This window comes from Tauraco erythrolophus, chromosome 3, assembly GCF_009769465.1.
Source record: "Tauraco erythrolophus isolate bTauEry1 chromosome 3, bTauEry1.pri, whole genome shotgun sequence".
In the NCBI taxonomy this organism is placed as follows: Eukaryota; Metazoa; Chordata; class Aves; order Musophagiformes; family Musophagidae; genus Tauraco; species Tauraco erythrolophus.
This window is the reverse complement of record NC_141467.1, coordinates 12,351,182-12,372,473: the sequence shown is the minus strand read 5'-3', so window position 1 is coordinate 12,372,473 and position 21,292 is coordinate 12,351,182. Positions and strand designations below refer to the sequence as shown.

General features: G+C 36.9%; 1 protein-coding gene across 3 annotated transcripts in view; it reads left to right on the top strand.

Annotated features, from left to right (window-relative positions):
* CDH6 (cadherin 6) overlaps nt 1–21,292 on the top strand; it is a 54,874-nt gene that overhangs the window by 23,751 nt on the left and 9,831 nt on the right. For 2 of the 3 annotated variants that reach the window (XM_086609012.1, XM_086609011.1), the window contains exons 2-7: nt 3,762–4,056; nt 5,542–5,661; nt 7,703–7,870; nt 9,417–9,604; nt 11,069–11,322; nt 17,115–17,251. In XM_086609012.1, the coding sequence (XP_086465138.1) occupies nt 3,762–4,056; nt 5,542–5,661; nt 7,703–7,870; nt 9,417–9,604; nt 11,069–11,322; nt 17,115–17,251 (1,162 nt within the window). The remainder of the gene's footprint in view (nt 1–3,761; nt 4,057–5,541; nt 5,662–7,702; nt 7,871–9,416; nt 9,605–11,068; nt 11,323–17,114; nt 17,252–21,292) is intronic. The other variant, XM_086609013.1, reaches the window with a different exon arrangement.

The window sequence follows — 21,292 nt, the reverse complement described above, 5'->3', positions numbered from 1 at the left end:
GGTAACCTAGAATAACAAATTGTTTTTTCCGGTATTTTCCTCACAACTGAATGTTACAAATTTATCGTCTATCAGAAACTTTTCTAGAAACCTGCTTGTTTTTTCTAATATATAAACCCAATTATTTTCTTAAAAGGAGGGAACAAAATCCAAACTATTTTGGCCCAGCTATTAAGCAGTTGATGCCGATGTGATGATACAGGCCTAACCCACAAAGTTGATGACAAGCAGCTAGAGAACTATCCTAGTTTACTGGAATCAAACAGATTGTAATCATACCATTTGAGATCCTTTGTGAACCAGGTTCTTGAGGCCACACATGATCACACACTGTAAGTTAGTGGTTGGTTTGAAGAGCAGGCACTCAGCTCTACATAGCATAACTGGTACATAGGACATGACCTCCCCCAGGTCTCACTCTTGTGGGAAATAATCCATGTACAGCCTGGCCAGCTGAGCACTTTGTTCTGTCATGTCTTAGGAAAGTTGTAAAACTAAAGGTATTGAAGTTGGAAAGGATCTTGTCAGAGGGAACATTTATTTTCAAAAGTTCTTTTGCTGAAGGTCTAGAGATTGAACTTTTGATTAAGATCACCTTATTTTCAATATTGATGAGTCATTACACTGAAATATACTTTATCTTGATATCCAAAGTCACAGTCGATCTTAAACAGGTGGATTAACTGTGGAGGAGGAGTGGAAGTTTAATAAACTATAGGCTTGAAAAAATCACACAAGTTTGTCTTTAGCTGTACAGGTGGGCTGGGCTAGTGTCGTGGTTTAGGCTGCTCCGGCAACTAAACTCCTCACAGCCGCTTGCTCACCCTCCTCCACCCCCGGGATGAGGAAGGGAATTAAAGGAGAAAAAAAGAAAAGAGACTTGTGGGTTGAGATAAGAACAATTTACTACTACTGCTACCTATATATATATATGTATACACATACATATATACACACAGATATGTACAATGATAAAGATACACAAATGACTGATGTACAGTGTAATTGCTCACCACCCCTTGACCAAGGCCCATCTTGTCCTGAACTAATGATCTCGAAACAGATAAATCCTGATACCGCAATCCCAGATGAGCGAGAGGCCCAAAAATAGCAAGCGAGACAGAGAGAGCACTCTGAGAGTCCGAAAGTGAGAGTCCTGGAAGAGCAAAGGCCCTTCTTTCCGACTGTCCCTCACTTTTATACTGGGCATGACACTGCATGATATGGAACAGTAATTGACCAGTTTGTCCCTCAATCCTAAGTCTAAGTACAAATCGTAAGGAGAGTCGTGGACCCCCCGTCCCAGCTATGCTCCCCCCTATCCTGCTGTGCTCCTGCACGCTGGCAAGAACATGGCAGCTGAAAAATCTTGAGACCTCAGTGCCAACTATAAACATCAGTGCGCTGTCAGCGTTCTTCTCAGAGCAAGTCTCAGACTAGAACCAAAACACAGAGCTCTTCGGGCTGCTAAAAAGAAGAGCTAACTCTGTCCCAGCTGAAACCAGGACAGCTAGGTAAAGAATATTATGGAAGACCATTCCCAGTGGTTCCAACACCTTTTCTAGCTTGACCTTTTTTTACTGCATTGTTCAATGAAGCCACATTTAATTAAAATGATGATAAAAATAGTTTGGGAGTTCAGCCTGTAACAAGTCTCACAATATCACTTTTCCATGATTCATATGAATTAATGATAGTCTGTTACTGAGGGCTGTTTTTGTCCCATTATGATACAAAGTTAAAGAGGCTTTCAAGGCAAACAAAAGTTGTATTTCTGATGTGAAACAATCATAAAAAAAATACACAGTTTTAAAGCCAAAATTCTTCTCATGCCTTTTCTGTTGCAGGTTGCCTTTGAGGAAAAATATACTCAAATATCTTAATGAAATTACTTCCCTCAGTAGACTTCTAGTCTGACTTCGTAAAAAGCAGGTCTAACAGATATTCATCAGAGGCTGAGGTTGTATCTAGTAAATCCTATTATTCCTATAAGTCCTATAGCTGAGTGTATTGGCCAACTAAATAGGACTCAGGAGACCTGAACTCTATGCCAGATTCCAAGACTAGCCTTCTGAGAAACTTCAAGCTTCTGTGCTTCATCATCCAAAAAACAGAGCAAATGGTATTGACTGCTTTTGTGAAGAGTTTTGAAATCTGCTTATGAAAAATGTTACATACAAGCTACTTGCTGGTATTCTTATTATCAAGAGAAAGGGCTCTGTGCAAAATTAAGAAGAGTGCCTCAGCACATCTGCTAACCATTAAACATGCTACAGTTCTGATATTTTGTATTATTGGACACTTGGAATGTGTGGTGACAAAGAGTTTTGTCCTTAAAGGCAGACTTGTTGCATGGAGCATGCTTTCCGTATGGACCATAGGCATAAGCCCACATGGTGGAGCATTGTGCCACCAAATGGGTTGTCAGCAGGCTGCCAGCATAGCGCTGATCTGGGCAGAAAGTTGGAGGAAGCCCAGAACATTTACCATACAGTCATGCTGGAGGCTGCCGTTCCAGCACGGTAGGAGCATAGTCAGGCATTGGTAAAGTCTTTGTGAAGACTTTATGTTCTTTAAACCTATAAATCTTTCTCGTCTACAAAGCGTGCCAGCCAGGAGCACTAAGTACTTTCCCACATAGGCAACTTGGTATTTTTTTTCTATCTTGTATGCAGGAAAAGAGAAGCAAAGAGCTGGTTGAGAAAGTCCAGCTCTCCTGACTCATAAACATCTTTTCTATGAAATCAACAATTTCCAGGAATCTGCTACCTAATAGATTGATTTTTTTCCCATGAATTTCATCACCTATGCCATGACTTTAGAAGCCATTTTAATGCTTCATTTTTAAAATTTTTGTTTTCTCTAATGTAACAACAAAATAAATTGTAGTTGATTAGCTTTGATTTTAAGGCCAGGAGGGATAAATAAGTCTTTATCAAAGGAACAGCCATGACAGTATGATTTAATCGATCAAACCTTGTGTGTGCACTAAGCAGTATTTCAAGAGACTTGGAAATCTCCTGGGAAAAAAAGATGATGATTGTTTGGGCAGCTTATGCTTTGTACGATAATTACCATCATTTTCTTCCTTTCCCTGCCCTCACCATGTTTCAGCTTGGTCCGTGTCACTTTGGATAAGGCAAGTGACCTCTTCATTGCCAGTGGTGGAATGGTGTAGTATGCCTGCCTGCCTCTGCTCTTAGTTTGTCACATCTGTGAATGCATATATTTATCTGCTATTCATATACGTATTTAGTATGTTATTATGTTGTGCACTGTGTGGCATATTATATATATTATCCATGGGTCTTACGAGCAGAGCATCCAGAATGTAAACTCAAGAAGTGGCTGGCCTGGCCAGTTTGTAATTCTTTGTTTACTGCAATTCCTGAATCCAGTGTTCTTCCACTGTAGGATCTCACTGTCCTACATATTTCTAGGATTCCACCTAAGCCACTAGCCTTTAGTTCTGATTGATGTATGCTTAGCTTGGGAAAGTGATCTGCAGCTTCAGTTCATGGTTTTCCTCAGGCAATTTCTTACAATATTGCAGACCATTTCAATTCCAACATCAAGACACAACTCTATTAATTCACTGCTGCTACTGTCGTATCATCTCATTTCCCAAAAGCGGTATACAGCCTTTTGGCTGGATATTAATAATATTAAAGCATGTATCACAGTGTCAGTTAAAGTATCTAGAATTGTGTGCCAATTATTTATTTTCCTTTCCTTTTTTTTTATTCCTGTTTCACCACCAGTTGCATTCAGACCAGGATAAAGGAGATGGATCACTTAAGTACATCCTTTCTGGAGATGGAGCAGGAGACCTCTTCATTATCAATGAAAACACTGGTGACATCCAGGCCACAAAGAGACTAGATAGGGAAGAAAAGCCTGTATACATACTCCGTGCCCAGGCTATAAACAGAAGGACTGGAAGACCAGTGGAACCAGAATCTGAGTTCATCATCAAGATCCATGATATCAATGACAATGAGCCAATGTTTACAAAGGATGTTTACAATGCCAGCATTCCTGAAATGTCAGATGTTGGTAGGTTCTAACTAAGAATTGATTTCAGTGTTTGATCTGGGCTTTTTCTGTGGACTTAATGAAGGGCTTGAAGTTTACAGGCAGTGAATACAGACATCTGCTGTTTGAGTCTGGAGTAAATGCACTTCAGCCATTTAGAAAAAAAAATCTAACTCCAGGAAAATGATGACAAGAGTTTGCTGGCATCAGAGGTGTCAGCTGAGTGAAACCAAATCCCTCTGTTGTAGCATAAAAAGTGCAAGTTAATACAATCTAGTTTAGCTCATAATGAATGTGAGCTGAGCTAAGCTGTGTTACATGACATCTGTAAAGAGTTTAATATGCTTTGTTGCTTTTAGTAGTAGTGTAATAATGTGGTAATCTGTGGTCACCTAAGTGTGTTCATACCACCCCTAGATCCGTTCAGCAACCCTTCTTTAGTTCAAGAGGGTAAAAATATGGAAAAGGGCAGATGCAGGAGTGATTGGACACACTTCAGGAGTGAAAATTGTCACCCGAGACAACTTGTCACTGATTCTGAGATATGCCATTAACTTCTATGACTTTTGTTGATCTTTTCATGAAAAAGAAAAAAGCTCCAAAGTCCATTGAAATCTTTCTATTGATTTAAAATGTATCAAGCTGTAAGAATCAATCAATAAAAGAAAAGAAAATAACTTCCTTGAAATATGATTTTAAGATTGGATCTTTTTCATTGGAGTTGACAGGTTTTGATTCTTTGTCTCTAATTCTTAGGGAGGTCATTTTGATTTCTTTGACAGAGAGCGATGGATGGTTAAACTGCAAAAAGCACATTTCTAATTGAAAATAATATCTGGGGAGAGAAGCATTAATGAATCATAATCAAGAACTATATTAAAATAAAGTTCAAGCAATATGAAAATAAAGACTTTGGGGCATACTCTCTGCTCTCATTCATGGGACTTGTCACATGGATGAAACCTCATCTGGTGAAGAGAGAACCTAATATTCACATTTTAATATGTGAAGTGAATACTTTCTTCACAAATCTGTTTTAAATGCCAAAACCTATGCTCATTTTTCATGTTTGTTAACAGTTTGCCTAGGACTCCACACCATTTCTTTCTCTAGAAGACGCATGAAAAAAGATTTACATTCCTATGTCAGACACCTTACAATCATGACTAAATTTGCAAAATTATATTCTTGACCTGGATTCAAATTCTGAATGCCTTCAACATCTGGGGAAGGGTGCATTTCTGGTTTCTTCATAAGAAATATGATGAAGGATCTACATATTCAATCAATAACTATGTATTTTAATGAACTGAGAATAAGCCAACTATCATTTTGTCTTTGTACCTGTGTCACTTATGAACAGAGAAACTTCTATAAAATTAGAATATCTCCAACTTTTTGCCACAAGTTTGACCTGAACCTAAACTACGCTTTGCCTACATCAAAAACTATCTTGGCTATGAAAAATACCTGTGGATTTTTATTTTCTTTAATTTGTCATTACAGGTACCTTTGTTGTGCAAGTCACTGCAACTGATGCCGATGATCCCACATATGGGAACAGTGCTAAAGTTGTCTACAGCATTCTCCAGGGACAACCATATTTCTCTGTTGAATCTGAGACAGGTCAGGGGGCTTTATCTGTCATTCTATGACAATGTCTATAATGTAAAATGACATACTAAGCCAAGCTAGGACATATTAGACAAAACCTTCAAAGAGATTACATCTTACTCAGTGCAAAATCAGACAAACTTAATAGAGTAATACATCTGTAAACATCACATCTACATTATTTTAATCTTACTAGCAAAATCTAATAAATACAATTAGCAGTGAATGTGAACAGGTTTTCAGTCATTTTTAACAAGCAGTGGCTACAGAGACTGCTGTGGATGCTTAAATTAGACCAAATAGGTTGGCTTTTAGAAGAAAACGAGAAACAGGTGGATGTGGAAAAAAGTGCTTAATCCTCATAGATCTTCATAATGGCTAAATTAAGACTGAGAGTTTGTTCAGGTGGGTTTTTTTCCTCCTTCTGCTTCTTCAAAACTTGTTTAAAGTAATTATAATTTCTGTACATCTGCAACATGTCACTTTAATGCTAATTTTATGAAAGAAATCTTAATTAAGAATAATGATAGAAGAGGTAAAATTGGCTGTTGCGCTACACTAGAAGATCACAAATAGAATCCAAAACTTCTGAGTTCTGTTTTTGGAAGATGTTTAAATTATACACAGTGACTGGAATTCATTATGGGCTGAATAACAGACAGCTTTGGAACCTGTGTATGTAAAATATATGGCTTCTGGCTGACTGAATCTGCTATACCACTGACTATCTGACTATATAGACTGTCTCTTCCCGAGATTTATAATAAACTTGTCCAACAAGAAACAAAGTATCTCAAGAAACTCCTTAAATAGGAACATTCATTGTGTTAGGCTGATGGAAGCTAGAGAAATTGGTTTTTCTCAGCATCCTTACAGGAAAGGAATGGATTAGCCCAGACAATTAATCAGGTTTTAGCGTTGTTTCTTTAATAAATCTTAGATACTAAGGCAGTGAAAAGGAGAGGGATTAGATGTCTCAAAGAAAAACCTGAGGTGAAAAAATTACATGATTCTGAAAAGAGGGAAAGCCAAGATCAAAGGAAGCTTTCCTTCAAGCATAAGGTATTAAGTACTACAAGCAAGGATTTTTGCACTGATGCACTCTTTCTGACTTGGACATTATACTATGTGCTCTTCTATCTAGAGTCATAATAAGGACAATGTAGCTGGGAGTTCATCAGTAATAATCTTTTAGTAAGAGAGTTGTATGGGGCACAGAGGGGAAGGAAAGTAAACCACAGACTTGATGTTCCTGCCATGGAAATCAATTGCAAAACTTCTAGAGTGAAATAAGTCTCTGTTGAAGCTGCTGTGGATTTTGCCATGGATTTCAATACTTGAATTTCACTCCTTTTGCCTACAAAGGATTCAGTTCTTAGCCTTAAGAGGAGAATGCAAACATTTTGCTTCATGGTAAATCTGAATGATTGAATTTCAATAGGAGTTGGTCTCGTAAATGGTATTTGTGCCTTTGAAGAAGGAAATGATGGGCAAAATCATTTCAATCAATGTATAAATAGAAATATATATACTTGGGCATGCTTGTATGCTCACAATTTTCTTAATTAATTTCTCTTCTCCCATTTAATGTTGTTGTACTACCTCTTTAATCATGTCTTGCTGAAGTTAGCTTTTTTTATTTTTTTTTTACCATGTCTGTCAAAATAAAAGTATTGACAGGACAGGAGAGAAAAGATGAAGCACATTATAATGAAAAAAGAGCCTTTCTCCAGTTCAGTGAGAGACTTTAGCATGGAACTGAAAGGGGGTAAATAGTTATGTAAAATAACACTGCTCACAGATAGGTAGAACATCTTTCTGAGGATGCCAGTAATATTGTGTCTGTCACATAGGCAGCAGCCTGAGATATGATGTAACAAGTCTGTAATTTAATGTGCCATTTCATAACAGTAAATATTTGTACGGGGCAAAGTTTACTTATTACACAGAGATTGTTTTGTTCTTTAGGCTGTGGGGTTTTTTTTAATAAGAATTTCCATCAAAGTCAGTACCCTACTTGTGAATTCCCCCTCTTTAATTTTCATGTTTTCAGGCATTATTAAAACTGCTTTGCTAAACATGGACCGTGAAAACAGGGAGCAATACCAAGTGGTCATCCAGGCTAAGGACATGGGAGGCCAGATGGGTGGATTATCGGGAACCACCACCGTGAACATCACGTTGACTGATGTAAACGACAACCCGCCTCGCTTTCCCCAGAGTATGGAATATTTACATTCTATGTCTTGACAGTAAAATGGACAAAAATTGATAGGTTTTTATTCACCTCAGATATTGCTTCTGCTGTCATGAACTTATTGAGTATCAGACTTCCTTTAAGAAAGAAAAAAAAAGGCACAAGCAAGCAATAGGATCATACTAAGGTTAATTGCAATAACTGAGAAACGTATCTTTAATATTTTTACTCCAGTTGCAGTAGATAGTCTGAGAGGTGAATTAGTGTATATAAACATTATTTTTCCTACCCTTGAAATAACTTTGACTGTTATAATCTATATTTCTTGTTCAATATTATTTTAGACGTTGTCTTTGACTGCATTTTAAGATATCTGTTCTAATCTAACATATTTAAGTTTTGAAACATATTTATTCAAGTATGTAAAATGAACTGAAGAACAATTTTATCAAAATGAATTCTTACACCCAGGGAAGCGTTTGCCTCAGTGGATTTTCCTATATTCTTTGCATACAGGCAAAGAATATTTTATGTACAAAAGCATGTACATAAACATACCAGATATTCCTGCCTATTTTCCTTCCCCTGTCTCAGATTGTTTTGTAGATATCTCTCTGATATTTAAGGGAATCACTTGAGCCAGATCTCTTAGAAAGTAATTTCTATTAATGATCACTTATGGCCATAAGTGATTCAAAGTGATTCAGCTTTCATTCACTTTTCTTTCCCTCTCTTTCCTTCCTTCTTTCTTCCCTTTCTTTCTTCTTTCTCTCTCTTTCTTCTTTCTTGCTTTGTCTAACCACAGCTCTGTATGTGATGTGTGTGTATCACAGTGTCAGTGTGTGTCAAAGTCAAGAGCAGTTGTTAGAGGAAATAATTGCAGATACTATCAGACAAATCAGCAAGCTTTGGCAGTTAAGTCACTGGGAAAGTTATTGGAAGCAACTTGTCATTTAAGTTCAAAGTCTGTTCTTAGCTGTGGGCAAAGCGTTTCCACTTAAATTAGAGCAGCTTAAGAGAAAATATAGCACTCTGCTTCCAATGAGTTAATTAGACATCTCTGGACATAAGTGTCTTCAATATAAAAGCCAAAGATACAGCTTCATAATGCCAACATTCGCCAAGTTGAGTCTTTTTCAGGGGAGAATTCAATGTAGCGCATTATTAATAAGCATTTGACTGGATTTGGTTTTAGTGTTACTAAACTGCATTGACCTCTGGCAGTTCTTAATATTTGTCTTTTGGCCTGAAGACATTTTTCATATACAATTTTAAAATGGCCAACAGAGACCCTGATAATGTCTAGAAAGGGACGTATGTTGCTAAAGATACATGTACGTGGGAAAACAAAATGCCTATCCTTCATACTAGAAAATAGATACAAAATAAGTTGTTACTTTTATCCACATGAAAGTAAGGCAGAAGCTGAAGGCTGTTACCCCAGGAAGGCCTGAAGACACAGGAACTCACTAACTCATCTGTGCATGGCCAGCATGGACAGTGGGCTGAGAGGTGGTGTCCGAAGTACCATGAGACTGACTAACAAAATTTCCTTCTCTGCCTGCTGTAGGCACATACCAATTCAGAGCTCCTGAGTCTACGCCTCCTGACTCACCAGTTGGCAGGATAAAAGCTAATGATGCTGACGTGGATGAAAATGCAGAGATTGAATACAGCATCACTGAGGGGGATGGGTACGACATGTTTGGAATTACCACAGACAAGGACACACAGGAAGGAATTATAACTGTCAAAAAGGTACACATCTTAACACAATCCTAGTCTCTGAAATACCAGTCAAAACTTTATCTAGCACATATTTGGTTTCCATTTTTAGTGTAACACGAGTTTTTTTTTAATTCAAATGCTATCTATTCGGAATCTCTACAGTACGCATGTAAAGTTTCTTTCATACAAGCAATCGGGGTCTTATATCCTCCTTTACTAAACTAATGCACATACTCTGAAGGACCTGAGAGAGTAAATAACCTAGGGAATGGGATAGAACTGAGAAAAAGATTTGTAGTTTCAACAAATCCACAGAATAACTCAAGGAGGCACCACCATCCAACTGTGATTTTCTCCCTATGATGCTTACAGGATTTTTCACTAGAAGGTGCTGTGTTAAGACCACAGAAATCATCAGTATCACATTGCCTGTTTTGCACTGTCAGAAGGTGTTGAATTGTATATTATGTATTAAAGTACATAGACAATTTTTTTTGACTCACATTTTGCAAAAATGTAATTAATAACTCCATTAGCATGCTTTTGTGTTAGAAAAAAAATCCCAGCTCCTTGCTGGATCACAATGGACATCATCTAATAGGCTGCACATTGGCTGTCAGAAAAGGTTTGAGAAATATTGTTTACAGTGGGTTATCAGGCAAGCTTGATAAGGTTACAGATATCATCCTCCATCAGTTCAAGTTCAGTCATCACTAGATAGATAGACATTGTGTAGATTTTCCAAACATGCACTTGCTTATTGATATCAGTACGACACCTGTCATTACTTGTTTTTTAGGAGATGCCTTCCAGGGGTTGATTATGACATCATTCTAACTCTGTTTGCATTTCTGTCTGGTGCTGACAGAAGCTGTGAATCTTCTACAACACAATGGAAAAACGGGGTGACTACTTTCTCCCCACATTTCTCTAAATACTATAACTAGAGTCGCTAAAGAGTCGCTGAATCCTGCTTCTTCATACTTTTAACAGTGTCATATAGTCATAGCCTATCATAAAATCATGTTTTCCTTGATGGGTGGTCTTGGATGTCCAGACACTAGATGTCACAGTGTTTTCAGCTTAGTGATGGAATGCTAATATTTAAACAAGCAGCTCCTAGAAAATCTTTCCCTCTTTAGTGAGTTTAGTGAGTGGTGGCAACGAATAGACAAGGAAATACCAAAATTCCAAAAATTATATAATAAAAGGCATGAAAAGTTATGACTATTTGAGAAGGAAAGATTAATTGATATTTAGGAGTTTCAGGGATAGAATTCCCTGAAAAAGTGGTCTTTTTTCTATACTGTATTATCAGTAACATAGAGCCCTGTCTTTATCCTTTCTGCTGGCAATTTAATTTCAGTTCAGTCTTCTGTTATCTAGCACAGGCCTCTCCATGACATCCCTCTGCTCATTTGACACATCTGGCTGCAAGCCACAGGAATCCCAAAAGACCTTTCAAACTTCTTTTTTTTCTTTTTCTCTTCCCAGGCATTGGATTTTGAAAATAAAAACTTATATATTCTGAAAGTAGAAGCTGCCAATACTCACGTGGACCCTCGATTCCTCTACCTGGGGCCATTCAAGGACTCGGCTACAGTCAGAATTCAGGTGGAGGACGTAGATGAACCTCCCATGTTCAGCAGACCAGCATACATAATGGAAGTGAAAGAAGATGTTCCAATAAACAGTGTAATAGGAACAGTAACTGCTCAGGATCCAGATGCTGCCAAGAACCCTGTCAAGTAAGCATAGACTGTTTCAGCTTGTGTGTAAATTTTTTGTAGTTTTAATTTTGCTTTTTTCATATTAGCACACACACAAAAAAATCACTTTTAACAATTAAATTGTTCAGATATACTTAAATACGGAGTATTGTAGATCGTAAATGATCTCTCACGCTTGAGCATATCTAGGTATGTGTGATTGTGGTTGCTTGGTCCTTGCGTCTTGAATTACATCCTATCCTCTTCAGTAACTTATGTTTGTGGTTATTTCTACCATGGAAGAATTACTGCAAAAAGAGCACTAAGAAGATGTTAGAGTTCTTTTGCCTTTAATATTTTCCAGTGCAGTTCAGTGCGGTGCATCCTCTTGGCTATGTGACAGGGGAGTGATTCAGCAGCCCTTCTCCCATTCGTCTAGACCTGCTTAACAGCGTCACATTTACCTTCTCTAAACTATGAGTAGAAGTGCCTTCAAAGCAGCTCATGTGCATACATAGACTCTGATCTCACTTGTATCAATGTAAGGTTACTAAGATAAGAATCAGTCTCATGGACTTCATAAATTACACTTGCCATGAATCAATAAACTAGTCTTAGAGGAAGTGGAGGAAATGTTAAGGTTAGAGTAGCTAAACCTAAGCCTTCATTTTTTGTAAATTAACAGGTATGTTGTTTCAGTACATTTGAAAACATACTGGAGTACTTAAGTCATATTGGATAGAGTACAAAACATCTTTTAAATACTTGTATGCATTAATTAAAGTTCATTGCTACTGACAAGGCAGTAAGAGGAGGAAATGAAAAATACAGCAATATTAAATCCAGGTCAATTTTCAGCATGTCTCTGGGTTGGCCACCTTGGAAATGTAATAGTAGTCTTAACATCAAAATAGAACAATGCAAGTTTAATAAAAATCCATTCCATCAATACTTTGCACTTCTGCAAACAACTTTCATCAAGATATCTTACAGTGTTTATGAGGCATGAGTAAGTTTTAAGCTCTCAGCTCATCTTGTGAGAGGGTTGAATATTACCATCTTAATTTCCTACATGAAGAAACTAAATCTGAAATGTTTCTGGCAGAATCCTTCTCTGTCTTCAGTTTACATGCAATGTCCTGCACATGAATTCTTGTTCAAGACTAAGCTTTCTAATTTTAATTAAGATTTGCTTTCATTTACATCATGACATGCAATAGTTATATGCAGTTCTGGACTAGCAGAGCATAGTAACTTAAAAAGCAACAGAATGTTTTGCTAACTTTGGTGTAGCCTAGGGACAGAATGGACACCTTCTATAGCATATCTTCATGGGCATGCTAGCATGAAGATGAAAAATTGGTTGGGGTGACATCCAGGCTCCTTGCAGCCTTCATATGATGCTGCTTTTTAATAACTAATGGCACTGGAGAGTGAGGGGAGTGCTTCCCTGCTTCCCTGTGGTGATAACTACAACCATTTGCATTTCACACCAGCACCAGCTCCTAATTATAGGTGATTTACAGTGGATAGGGATTATGCTTTTCATTGTTGAGTACTGCCTACTGGCTCTTTTCTACTAATTGAATGCATGTGCTAAAATTTACCTGTCTTTCAAAGGGCAGTTCTTTAATACAGTATAAGTACTTTGCATATTAAAGCATCAGATAATTAGCTAGCAAAATTTAGCAGAGGTGTCAAAACTGATGCACTGCAGCAGAAAACTAATCTCTTTTATACTCTAATAGCATGCAACAATCAAGGTGAAAGAAGAAACAGAAAAATGAGGAAGAGGTTAGAGTAATAGAAATAAACACAGCAAGAAGAAACATGAACATCAGTAAGAGAGGAAGGAAATCAGCAGAGAGTAGTAGCCTAAGAGATGTTAGCTTGCAATAAATGTAATTTTATGGTGCTAATATCTTGGGTATCTCCTAGAATTTAGGGCCATGGGTTGAGTCTGCATCTTTTTGACAGGGTGGGGTTTTTTTCCATCATGCAGTAGAGATGCTAAATCCAATTTTCAGTTTGAGCTTCAGGGAAGATGCAATTAGACGGTATATATGTGACTTGTCACTTGCTTGTCAATTTTTCTTGACGGTTAAAAATAAAATCTTTAGACACTTGATATTACAATGAAAACCTTCCATTTTCTTCTCTACTCGAGTGAAGATTTCTCTTTTTAAACAAACTGAGCCCTAACTCAGATGAAAGCCCCTTTGATCTTCCATTAAAGGAAACCTTCACAATATCATTATGAAAATGCATTATGAAAAATTCACACACACATCTCTTCCTGACCCACAAATCTTCCTGACTTGTGGTTACATTAGACAGCAAACTGCTGTACATCAGAAGACGATGAAGCAATAGCAAAATATGAAGCGGATATCTGCCCTGGTTGTAAGAATGCATAATGGTCCGTGACCTGTGTATTGGTAGAGCTTTGCTCCATCAGTCCAGCCCTTATAAATAAGCTTTGCAGTGACACAACATTAGGAAAATACAAAAATACTCCAGTAGATGTTTGGCTATGTTTGAATATACATCCATGCGTAGTGTCATTTATACACTCCTGAGTAACACTCCACTGTCCAGATATGTTATAAAAAAAATTTTGTATTGTTTGTGTTTGATATAAACAGAAATATTATGAACCACTGCAGACTGAAAAAATAATGCTGCAACTGGCACTGCTGTATTGTACATCAGATCTATTTAAATTGCCAGTTGAGTTTTTTTGCTATAGTAACTCCTCAGAGGCATAATGAAGTTCATCAGTCACTGGAACTATCTCCCTGCTGTGATTTGATTTACTAAAGTATCCCAGATGAAAATGATCTGCAAACAAATGTAAGACTTAATTTTGTTGGTGTATTTTACTGACAACATGTTTGCATGTGTTAGATTCTCCCTTTCACCCTTCCAGTCTTCCTGTTATGTACAAGGAGAGACTAGAATCTACATCAATTCCTTTTAACTTCCTAGCTTGTCAATTCCTCAAGGTTTGAAAGGAATGGAATCCTGAGATCTGACAAATACACACCAGTAATTTCATTAAATAAGTGTAAAAATAAGTTTGTGCTGTCTGCTTAATTCTTACTAGGTTATGATCCCTGAGTCAGAATCACCACCAATTCAACATAATTAACAGTCCTTGATCAAAAGAGACTGGATTATGCAAACTGAGAAAGAGAAGTGACAGTTTAATTTATTAAAATCATCCTTCTAGACCAGGGTTAATGGTATAATTAGAATATAATTTAACTGCATGGACCTTGTACGTATTTTCTTTTGGATATGAAGAAATAAAATTAACATTTCATTAAGAAGCTGTTCTCTGGTTGGTTTTTTTTTGTGAGTTTAACTTTCTACTATACAAATGACTGAATATACGTATGGTTTTACAAGGACTTATATTTTAAAATTCTTAATATCTTGAAGAAGTCCTCCTCAATGTTACAGCTCTGGTAACCTTAGAAAAAGTCCAGAACATATTTTTTTTTCATTTCTTCCAGATATTGTACCACAGATTGAATTTGGGAAATCTTACAAAGTAAAGATAGTGATTACAATATCCCAAGGCATTAAAACGTGCTAAAGCAGTAAGACATTTTAAGTTTATTCATAATATGAAGCATGAGTGAAAGCATAATGGAAGACAGAAAAAACAATAAATGGATAACTCATGCCTAAAGCTAGTTGCTTACTTAAATATGTTGCTGAATAAGAGCCTGAAACATACTATTACAGTTGGCTGGAACAGCTAATCTATGGAAAATCCTGATATCTCATTTCAAATAGGAAAGCAAAATCTAGATTTACTGCAGAATGGAAATACCAAAGTATTTCAGCTGAAAGATATGGAAATGAGCTACGGAATATCTGAAAAATAATTGAATTCACAAAATACCAACATAATATCATATAAAAGCCTGACTGAATGAAAGTTAAAATGAAATGTTTACCATATCAAATACTTACTTTATCAAAATATAAGAGAATCAGACCAGTTTGTACAAACTTGTTTCCATCAAACATTTCAGCTAAGTCAACAAATTCACATATACTATTTTGATTTGGACAAAACAACACAGCTTGCTGGTGCTGTCCCATCAGTCAGCACTGCCTGTTAAATACCTTCTCACATACCCTTTTCAAGCTGACGGTAAAGTTACAATGCTGCACAAAGGAACTAGGTTAGTGACACCACAGCTGACTTCATGCAGCTGAAATTGTGGTACTGTTAGTTCAAGAGACAGCAACAAAAACTAAATCAACTGCGAAAAACTAGCAAGGTGTGCCTATGCAATCCCTACCAAAAAGTTAGCTTTTTGTGAGTACCTTCCAATCTCAGTTGGTTGTTTCCATAGGAATGTAATGTGGAAAAAGAAAAACAATTTAGTGCAAATAATTAGTACTTGCTATAGTTTTGTTTAGGAAGGTAGGCTACACTCAAACTCTCATTTTAGAATAAGACCAGTCTAATTTGTTATGGGTATTATATCCCTTTTTTTTAATTGTAAAGAAGAAAAAAAAATTGCAGTTACAAGATAAATAGCAAGTTAGTTCATTTTAAACCTTTGTCAGAATCACATGTTTCAACTGGACTCTTTCTCAGAAGTTAAGAGGTACTGCACAGGCACTGGGAAATCTGTGCAGAACAAAGGACACATCACATAGCTGCTCCTAGGGCACAGCAGGGAATGGAAATTTTTCTTCAGCCTCTGCATTCCCCTCAATTCTGTAGTGGCAGTAAACTCTACCAGTCATTCTCCTGGCCCAATTTTCATCTGACTGCATAACAGCTCAGCCGTATCTTTATCCTTTTCTGGACACAAGGGACAGCAGTAGCTGCCTTGTCTTCATCACAAGGAGAAGTAGCTGCCTTGTCTCATGCAAGGAGACCAAGGCAGCACACCAGGCCTCCTAAGGCTCTGTCCTGGATCGTACATCAGCATACATTTAGGCTTGAAATAAGAGCAAAATAATAATTCAATAGTATTCTTGTTTTAGCAACATCAGGGACATATTTCCATGAAAACTCTGTAATTTATCCAAGAGTTTTCTCTTCATGAGAGATAAAACCAAGTCACAGCATCTATATCAGGGTGGTAGCACCCTCTCCCATGAACTGGACACTTCTGCTTTTAAAATTGGATTCAGTTCAGCAGAAAATGCAAAAGATCAGACTGAAAATTTGAATCTGTGTTTAGACTCTGAGCTACTCCAGAGCTTGATAGCATTCATTTTCACATCTAGATACCATCAAGCAGGGCTGAGCATGTCAATTTTAATGAATTACAGCAAACTTTTATGTGATATATAGTATGGAATAATGAATCTCTGTTCAGTGCTTGCTTGTTTTTGGGGGGCAGTCTTTTTATAGGCTGGGAAATGAAAGGCAGAAATGCACCCCAGCTGTCAAATTTTATATAAAAAATTGATTTGGAACAGTTGAGATATCAAACCATAAAAAGAAGGTTTTATGATGGGAAAGCCAACTCAGCCTTAAAATAAACTTCATATCTTTCAGGACATAGACTTCACATTTCTCACTAAAAACAAAGCTTTGATGATTCTCAGAGGTATGTAAATTCCACAGTAATTCATTTATTCGGTGACAATGCTCCACCTTCTAAATCAAACCTCCATTATCCAGTAGCTCAGAACTAGCTCTTTGTGTGAATATATAAAGACTCTGAAGCCTGTGCTGAAAACAAAAGGTAACCCCATTTACTAGCTGTTTGATGTCTAGTCTTAGAAAATGGTTTAAGAACATAGAAATGAAAAAGAAAACATTATTCTAACCCCTGTGTCTGTATTTGCAGGTACTCTGTAGATCGACACACTGATATGGACAGAGTATTCAACATCAATTCAGGAAATGGTTCGATATTTACTTCAAAACCCCTTGACCGGGAAATACTGCTATGGCACAACATTACAGTAATAGCAGCAGAGATCAGTAAGTCAAACCTAAATACCACTGCTGTCCTGATGTAATGAATTTAGCTTTCTAGCTGAGCGTGTGGAAAGCACGGCTGGACAGATGTCAGGTTATATGGATAGTCCACTCAATACTAATGAAGAAGCAGAAACTCTGCAAGAGGTGATCTTCAGTTTTGTGTTTACTAGGGACACCGTTCTTGAAGAAGTAACTTAGCTGAGCCGGAAGGAGAGGTAACAGTTCTGTGTTTTCTAATCAGTAACAGCTATTTTTCATTTTGAACATGGTTGTTGAATTCTGAAATTGGCATGCAGCAAGCAAGATGGTTTAAAGCCAAACTGCATTTCATGGCTGAATCAGTCTGATCCAGACTGAATATAGCACGGGCTAGATGTTTTCAGGCAAGGCTGAGGTGGCTGGGCTGAGCTAGATGCCCAGAACTTAATCAGTTTTAAGGATTTCCATTTTTAACTTCTTTCATGTCCTTTGAAATTATGAGCTATGGTTACAAATCAGTCTGTCACTTCGTTTAGGATTGCTCAGAAGAAGTAATCTTGTGATTACTTGTGATGAGTCATGTTGATTTTAGGAGCTGGAATGCCAGGGATCTAGATAAGGACTTGTATGCTAGGTGGCCTTAATAAACAATTCTTTTAACACATTAACTATAAGTATGTGACATGCTCAAATATTAGAGAATGCAATTCTATTTGCTTTTGCAGAGTCATAGTGCCTGTGATTGTGAAGCATGGTGGAATGGTAGGTAGATGTAATATAAACACCAGTTCTATGACCATCACAAAGTCTTTGTGCAACTTAGAGGCTAAGTGGCCTTTTTTAAAAACAAACAAACAAACAACATATTCTTAGACAATACAAGCTCTACTTTCTTATGTTGTGTGTACCTGTCTGGCTCAGTCAGCTGCTGAACAGTGAAAAGAGTATAACTAAGGAGTACTTGACTCCATCTTTTTTTATTCTGAAGGTCTTTTTAAAACTGAAAACTGATGTGAAACAATACTATTGAGGCAAGCAGATGCATTTATGTAAAACAGTAGTGGGCTAGAGCCTACAGTAGTGGGTTAGAGCCTACAGGAATGATGTTTTTAATAGTTTTCTCCCTCTCTTGAAAGTTTGCACCTTTTAATGCTAGATACGTGGTTTCAGCATACCAAACACGGATATTTGCCTGCCTCTTAGTCAGGTGTTTATGTTTCTATTAAGTCTTTGAAGGAGTGATCTAGGGTCAAGAGTTGTACACTACAGACTGAGCTCCTGGGTAGAGGAGGAAGGAAAAGTAAACACCTGAAAAGAAAAGAATAGCAAGAACACACAAGCAAGAATAGCAAGCACACTTGCATTGATCTCAGCAGAGCTGATATAATATACAAATATAAAATATTTTTATATTACTATTATATATATGAAATACAATATATAAATTGTATTACTGTCTGAAAACCAACTTAGCATCTATATGAAATGCTCATTTAGTTCTTGGCCTCCTCCCCTAAAGACAGACCTTCTACTGGGTCAAACCCTCTCAACTAAACCTTTTGTGTCTGACACAGGCTTCTGTCTTAATCACTATTCCTCTTTAGTCTGAATCCTTCCAGGCTGCAACAACCTACCTCCCAGGCTGTGCTTCACTGAGCTTAGACCAAATTTGGCATAACTGGAGTAGATGCCTTCTGAAGGCGATTCTCTTTGTTAAAATACAGCTAATATTTAAACAAGCCTTGGTCTGATCCAGGCTACCTCACTAATTTTAGTCTCAAGAGACTAGACTGGAAAGCTTCACTGCTTAATGTTCCTAGGTAAAACCAATAATTTCTAACAAAGCTAGCTAAAGTCTCATTCCACTAAATTCCAGCTAATCACTGATTGCTCTGTGACATACCATCACATCAAAATCCAGTTATATTTCACTGAAGTAATCTAAAAGAAATGTCCAGTCAAGATACAGGCAGGATGAGCATCTAGATGGATGGATGTTCCCTTTGATATAAAAAAAGTGAAAAAAAAATAAAATCATAAAAAGAAACACCTTTTAGGGGTGACTGTTCCTGATTTCATTTTACAGTAGAAAAAAAATGAAAATATGTAAGTTGTTTTGCCTTTAATTGTCTAGAATTGTCAGTAAGTCTAGATAGCTCCATTTTTTAATGTTCTTCTTCTTCACCAGTATGAGCGGCAGTTGCTCAGCAGCCCAGAGAATCGTGCTGTGAACGTTGCAGACACGTAGTTAATGAAACACTGGGTCCATACATCTGCCATAGTCAGAAGGCAAAATGGCAATAAAACTCAGTACACAGGGCTACGGATTCACAGCTGCAGAATTACAGCTGATTTACCAGAGAGAATTCACAGAATATTTTTAAATAAGCTTTACTTAACGCTTAAGAGTAAATCGCACATTGACAGGACTTTGAGGCTGTAATTAGAAAAAACTATTTAACAGTTTGGTTGCTAGTTCAACGGAAAACACACCACTATAGAGATGAATAGATTTAAGCAGTTGATTGAGTTTCTGGAGCTTTTTTTTGGAGATGGACCCCAGCAGTAATTAAAGGATAATGCAAACAAGTTAACTTAATTAGTTTGCAAAAATAATTTGAAAGATGGCCAAAAAAAAGGACTAAAAGATGTATACATATATTTCAACCTAGATTTCAATTAAATCAGGAAAAAAAAAGTGTCCTTAGAGCATAGAGTTTTTATGAAGCTTCTATCTATTGCAATATCATTTTAAATTGCAACAATCTTAAGCACGTAGAAGTAAAATGAAAATATGTAGTTTATGTTTCAAAAAGCAGGAAAGAAAAGAATTGTAATTCTTGAGAAACATTTGCCAATATATTTGAATGCATTTGTTAGAAAGGTATGCCCTTATAAAATAGTCTTGCCAATAGTCCTGCAACCTCAAATGAATATCTTTGATTTCTGCTTATTATAAAAATTCAACATTTGTATTGATGTATTTCAGCATACAATTCAGCCTAGTCTATATTATACATAAACTGTTATTTTATACATTGAATGAATTTAGCCCAATGGTTCATATTAGAAAGTGGTTTATACTTAATGGAATCATATTAACTTCAATGGAACTGTGGAGGTTTAAAGCACAATATTTTGTCCAAATGACTGAGCTTTATAATACAAATATATAGTGCCAATTTTAGAGAAGGCATTTTCAAATTTATGAAAGTATGATAAACACAGTAATAGGACTTTTATTAAAGCCTAACTCAACAAGCTACTATAATGGATGCTTGTAGAAGCATACAGAGTCCTAGACTGGCTATATTTATTGCAGTATTTTTTTTCACTTGAATCATAGGTTAAAATGCATTAATAAACTATATTAACATGGGTAGGAAATTAACACAGCAAAACTCAATGTGAGCCCTCTGAAAGGGAGGAGGAAGGTATTTATTTCAAAGGAAACTAACTTCAGTCACACTCATTCCTTCACAGATTTCACTCTCTCACATTCTCACACCCACATGCTCCTAGGCACTGAGGTGGGTACATCTGAGTGACCTGGCCTAGATCATTTCTTGGGTGATTTGGAGCACAAAGGACACAGATCAAGTCCTGACAATGTCCCTTGGTTTCCTTTTGACTGGTGATGACAAATTTGTTTGGGGGCAGTTCTTGTACCTTTTAGGAGTCAATGGTTGTTATGATGTGACTTTTTGCTTCAGAATGTTCCCTATTTCACCATTCACGGCTCCTAGGCAAGGTTGCTGCCTGTTGCCTTTCCTCATTTTGTGTATCCTCATGACTAAAGCCTGTCTGCCCTCAACAGGAAAAGGAATGGTCCAACAAGACCAATAGTCCAACAGGAAAAGGAATGATCTGTACAATGTGGTGCATTTCCAAATGTTTTCACTTCTATCTAGAAAGATGACAATGTTCTTATCACTATTTTATGCTCAGGAATATCCTTGTTAAATTCAATCTCTTGGCACTACACAGTCCTCATAGGGAAAAAAAAATATATTTACATATGGGGATCTGCAGGTTCTATAGAGTGCTTTTGTTCTTCAGCTG